The 6,000-nt window shown below is 45.5% G+C and overlaps 1 protein-coding gene across 1 annotated transcript in view; it reads right to left on the reverse strand.

Annotated features, from left to right (window-relative positions):
• LOC125453947 (partitioning defective 3 homolog B-like) overlaps positions 1-5,241 on the reverse strand; it is an 883,406-nt gene extending 878,165 nt beyond the window's left edge. Inside the window, exon 1 of the mRNA XM_059647050.1 lies at positions 4,128-5,241. Coding sequence (XP_059503033.1) covers positions 4,128-4,247 — 120 coding nt within the window. The 5' untranslated portion in view covers positions 4,248-5,241. The remainder of the gene's footprint in view (positions 1-4,127) is intronic.
• Positions 5,242-6,000: the final 759 nt, after the last annotated feature.

Genomic DNA, 6,000 nt, shown 5'->3' on the forward strand with positions numbered 1-6,000 from the left:
ACTGGTCAACCAATCCTCTACCCATGCCAGTACATTACCTATAATATCGTGCAACTTTATCTTAAGTAGCAGCCTTTGGTGTGGCACCTTGTCAAATGCCTTCTGGAAATCCAGATACACCACATCCACAGGTTCTCCATTAACCACCTTGCAAGTAATGTCTTCAAAGAATTCCACCAATTAGTTAAACATGACCTACCCTTCATGAACCCATGCCGGGTATTCCCAATGGGACAATTTATATCCAGATGTCTTGCTATTTCTTCCTTAATGATAGATTCAAGCATTTTCCCCACTACTGATGTTAAGCAAACTGGCCTATAGGTACCTGCTTTTTGTCTACTTCCTTTTTTTAAACAGTGGCATCACATTGGCTGTTTTCCAATCTGCGGGAACCACCCCAGTCCACTGAATTTTGGAAAATAATTACTAGTGCATTTGCTATTTCCCCCATCACCTCTTTTAGTACCCTGGGATGCAGTTCATCAGGGCCAGGAGACTTGTCTACCATTAGCCCCCATTAGCTTGCCCAGCACTGCCTCCGTAGCGATGATAGTTTCTCGGTCCTCGCCTGCTATAACCTCCTTCCATTTGATTTTGGCATGTTATTTGTGTCTTCCACTGTGAAGACTGACATGAAATAACTGTTTAATGTCTCAGCTATTCCCTCATTCTCAATTATTAAATTGGCCTTCTCATCCTCTAAAGGACCAATGTTTACCATCGCCACTCTTATGATTTACATATTTACAGAAACTTTTGCTGCATGCTTTTATATTATGAGCTAGTTTACTCTCACAATCTATCTCACTTTTCTTTATAACTTTTTTTTGTGGCTTTCTGTTGGCCTTTAAAGATTTCCCAAATCTACTAGCTTCCCACTACTCTTTGCTTTTTTGTATTTGTTTTTTCTTTCCAATCTGATACTTTCCTTTATTTCCTTAGACGTCCATGGCTGGCTGCCTCTATTCCTACAGTTCTTCCTTATCACTGCAATATAATTCTGCTGAGCACTGAGAAAAATTGTTTTGAAAGTCCTCCAGTGTTCCTCAATTGACCCACCATAAAATTTTTGCTCCCATTCTAGCTTAGCTAACTCCTGCTTCACTCCTTCATAATCTCCTTTGTTTAAGCACAGAACATAGGTACTGGATTTAATCTTCTCACGCTCCTTCAGTATTTTAAATTCGACAATACTGTGGTTGCTCCTTGATAATTGTTGTACCACTTATACATGCATTAGCTATTCCTCTGTTTATTGCCCATGCCACCACAAAGTCATTATTTGGTGGGCCATAGACCACACCTATCGGTGACTTCTTCTCCCTGCTATTCCGAATTTCCACCCAAACAGAATAATCGTTTTTTTCAGTCGAACCAAGATCATCTCTCACTACTATCCTGATATCATCCTTAAAAAACAGAGCAACACCACCTCCCTTACCTTTCTGTCTGTCCTTCCGAACAGTTTGATACTCTTGGATATTTAACTCCCAGTCATGACCATCCTGTAACCATGTCTCTGTAATGGCCACTAAATCATACCCATTTGCCATAGTTTGCGCTGTCAACTCATCCACATTGTTTCGAATGCTCCAAGCATTCAGATAAAATACCCTTCTGCCAGTTTTTGCACCTTCTTTTTGGGTCCTATTACCCCCATTACTAACAGCTCGAGGTCTCCTTCCCTTTAATTTTTCCTAATTTTCAATGGAGTTGAAGCTTCCTCATCACCTGCTGTTATGCCTTCCATTAATTGTTATTCTCCCTCTATGCTCACTTCTCCCTCCCCCCCACGCCACTTACTAGTTTAAAGTCCCACAAACCACCCTATTTACCCTTTTTGCCAGAACACTAGACCCGGCCCTGTTCAGGTGGAGTCCATTCCAGCTGCATAGGTCCCTGCTGTCCCAGAACTGATGCCAGCACCCCACAAAAAGGAAACCCTCTATTAACCACGTGTGTACTTTCCTGATCCTCACCTCCCATGCCAATTTGCATGTGGCTCAGGCAGCAATCTAGAGATTATGACCCTTGAAGACCTGTTTTTTAAAAGTTTGTTCCTAGCTTTTCATAATCCCAAAACAGGTCTTTTTTTCTAAGTCCTGCCTATGTTGTTGTTACCTACGTGGACAACAACTGGATCCTGTCCCTCTCTCTCTCTCTCTCTCTCGTATCCTCTCAAGCTGGTCAGATGTCTCACACCCTGGCACCGGGCAGGCAACACACCATGTGGGATTCTCTATGCTGTTCACAAAGGATATTGTCAAACCTCCTGATGATGGAATTCCCCACAACTACAGTCTGACTTTTTGCTTCCCTCCTCTTGAATGGCCTCCTGGACCACGGTGCCTTAGTCAGTTGACTCATCCTTCCTGCAGCCCTGTTCCTCATCCACGCAGGGAGCAAGTGCCTCATAGCCATGGGACAATGTCAAGGGCTGCGGCTTCTATGTTCCTGTCTGTAGGGTCCCTCTACCTGCCTCACTCACAGTCACACGCTGCTGTCCCTGCCTGCCAATTGAATTAACGTTAGTTAATCTACCAGGTGTGACTGCCTCCTGGAAAACGCATCCAGGTATTTCTCCCCCTCCTGGATGTGCCGCAGTGTTGGAGTTCGGATTCGAGCTCATCAATTTTGAGCCAGAGCTCCTCAGGCAGCCAACACTTGCTGCAGATGTGGTCACTGCCGTTCTCAATAGGATCTGCCAGCTCCCACATCATACAGCTACAACACATCACCTGGCCCACCATCTCTACTTAGTTAATTATTTAAAATTTTTTTTTAAGTTTTGCCGTGTTCTCTGCACCAGTATATGTCTACTTAAGGATTCATCTGTTGCCAAGTCTAAAACCATCAGTTGAAGGAATACCTGATTTTAAAAAAAAGACTTAAGCCAACCTATCGAAAGCAGTCACTGTACAGCCCTGGAGCAGGTGGGACTTGAACCTAGGCCTTTTGCCTCAGAAGTAGGGATGGTATCATTGCACCACAAGAACACCTGATAAAACTTACTCAGGCAAAATGTCACAGCCCTGTCAGTAGCCATGGAGCAAAACAAATTACACTGAATGCTCTACCTTTTCTCTGATGACAACATTCAATTTAGATCTTAATCTCCATCAGATGTAAAAGTAAACATGAAACAAATACATTCTTTAATGGGTGATGGGAACTGCAGATGCTGGAGAATCCGAGATAACAAAGTGTAGAGCTGGATTAACACAGCAGGCCAAGCAGCATTTTAGGAGTGCAAAAGCTGACGTTTCGGGCCTAGATCCTTCATCGGAGAGGGGGATGGGGAGAGGGTTCTGAAGCTCTCTTGTCCATCTTCGGTTCGCCTCCTTGTCTCTCCCTATTTATTTCAGAACCCTCTCCGACGAAGGGTCTAGGCCCGAAACGTCAGCTTTTGTGCTCATAAGATGCTGCTTGGCCTGCTGTGTTCATCCAGCTCCACACCTTGTTATCTTGCATTCTTTAAGGCGCTCTGGATTGCCCAATTAACATTTTAAAGGATTCCAGCCAACACAACACAAGCCAAAAGCTGACATCACCCATTCAGGTCAAAAACCTAAAAAAATGCATGTTTAAAAAGTCACACAACCTTGAACTATAAATATTTACTCTTTACATGTCTTCTTACAATTATTTTTTGAGCAGCATGGAGAGGACAGCACCAAGAAGCAAGTCTGTCAGTGCCTGGGACGATTGGATAGTTTTGAGGGGTTTGAAATGGAGATCCATTACTTTTGGAAGTAAGACTATGGGAAAAAAACGAGTTTACAGTTTCTACAATAAGTCTGTCCACATAGGAAGAAACGCACGAGGGAGGCAGGAAGGAACAGAATTTTATGTTGATAGGGTTGGATGAGATGCCAAAGAGGGTTCGCACAGAACATGAACCAGTTGGACCAAAAGTCCTGCATTCACCCTATCAATCTAATGCAGTGCTAGTAATAAAATCACTCTTTTCACAATTAACACTTCCAGAGCTGCCGTGTTGGAGGGCAAGCTGTCACCAGTTTAACAATAAACACTGTCTCGCCCCTGGTTTATTTCCGTTTCGAATCAGGGTGGATGGAAGTGTTTCTTTTGCTTGGGGGGGGGGGGTAACGATGTTTGCTTACCTTGGCGGTGTTCTTGCAGTACCTCTGCACGGCTTGGCGTACGAGTTGCTGGACGGTCAGGGTCCCGTCTCCACACGGGACGACAATCCCGGTACGGCCGAACTGTACCGTCACCTTCATGGTGGTGCAGGCGGTAGTGGCGGGAGGAGGCTGTGGGGGCGCGCGAGCTGCAGGTGAGCGCACAGGTGAGGCGGCCCGCGAGCTGCAGGTGAGCGCACAGGTGAGGCGGCCCGCGAGCTGCAGCACACCTGAGCGCAAGTGGTCGATACAAAGCAAGGGCTGCCCTAGGCGCTACCCGATTGACAATTAAACCCTCCACAAAATCACCATCCCAGTCACGTGGTCACAGGTGTAAGTGGCTCGAATCAAACAGCGTTATCTTGTCCTCTTTTGGTACAAAAGTGAAAATAACGCCTTCAATGGACTTTCATCACGACCCCCAACATTTTGCTTCCAGAAGGTCTGTGAATCCGCAGCATGTACAAATTTTCCACTGCTTGAAAAGTCAAAGGAGTTTTTCTTTCTCCCCCGCAAAGAATGCGCCCTTTTTGCGTTTGCTCCTTGTTTATCAGCGTGACCGTGCTTTTCCTCTCCCCGACAGTGCTACAGGTGAACTCTCAAGGGACAGCCCCGCTCATCCTGGTTTCGGACCCCACGCACGGCCGGAAGGAAAGAGACCTTATTTCCTCCAGGTACAGTGAAGGCGGGAGAGTAGGAACAAGATACGGATCGGGAAATTGAAACAAAAGGGAATGAAGTTGCTCCAAACCCCGCTGTCCGGATCAACGCAGGTCCGCGTCCCCCTTGTTTTTGACACGCACGCAGTCAAGCAGCAGAGTAGTAGTGCGTTGCTCCACCAACGCCGAAGCCACCTTCCCTGTTAAGTCCCCTGCCAGTGACTCCTTTCGTTTAGATATTTCCCCGCAATCCTCCTTCCTCGCACAAGAGTCTCCAAACCTCAAAAGGGCGCCGGTGTTCCGAGAACCTCCCTCGCTCACCTGGGAAGAACTCAACACAAAGTTTTTCTTCCGCCAAGAGACTTTGGCTAAACTTTCCCCTTTCTCGTAGCAGCAGCGGCGTAGAGACCAGGCCTCGATCGATCTCTCTCTCTCTCCCCTTGCGCTCCGAGGTTAACTCTTTCCTCACCAGTGCTCTGCCGAACTAACTGACCAAACCACAATCACTGCTGAAACACGCCCTCACATTCTGCTCAATCAAAAGGATTGACACTAAAGTTACAAAAAAGTGCTGAAAATGCAAAATATGTCTGAGACTAAGTGTGCACTTTTTTTTAAAAATTGGTGTATATGTTGGACAACAAAATGTGAGGCTGGATGAACACAGCAGGCCAAGTAGCATCTCAGGAGCACAAAAGCTGATGTTTCGGGCCTAGACCCTTCATCAGCTAGGCCCGAAACGTCAGCTTTTGTGCTCCTGAGATGCTGCTTGGCCTGCTGTGTTAATCCAGCCTCACATTTTGTTGTCTTGGATTCTCCAGCATCTGCAGTTCCCATTATCTCTGGCGTATATGTTGGGCATCGTTAAAGGAGCATCAGGATTAATCAATATTTGACACAAAAGAACCATAAGGAACATGTTTTTGTTTTGTTTTAGTTTATGATCGGGGATATGTGCAGCCCTAAAGGAAGCAGTTTCTCTCATAGCTTAAGGCGGCAGGAAGAGCAATTCAGAGAAAATAACTGAATCTCTCTTTCAAAGAGGTGGTACAGACGGAATGGGTTGAAGGGCTTTTCCCTGAGTTCTACGATTCTCTTGCCCTTAAAATAACCAGCATCAGAAGACAATTGTAGAGCAGCAATCTGATCAAAAATTTAAACGATGGCATAAGTGCACAACTTTGAAATTAAGTTTC

This window comes from Stegostoma tigrinum, chromosome 7 (assembly GCF_030684315.1).
Source record: "Stegostoma tigrinum isolate sSteTig4 chromosome 7, sSteTig4.hap1, whole genome shotgun sequence".
In the NCBI taxonomy this organism is placed as follows: Eukaryota; Metazoa; Chordata; class Chondrichthyes; order Orectolobiformes; family Stegostomatidae; genus Stegostoma; species Stegostoma tigrinum.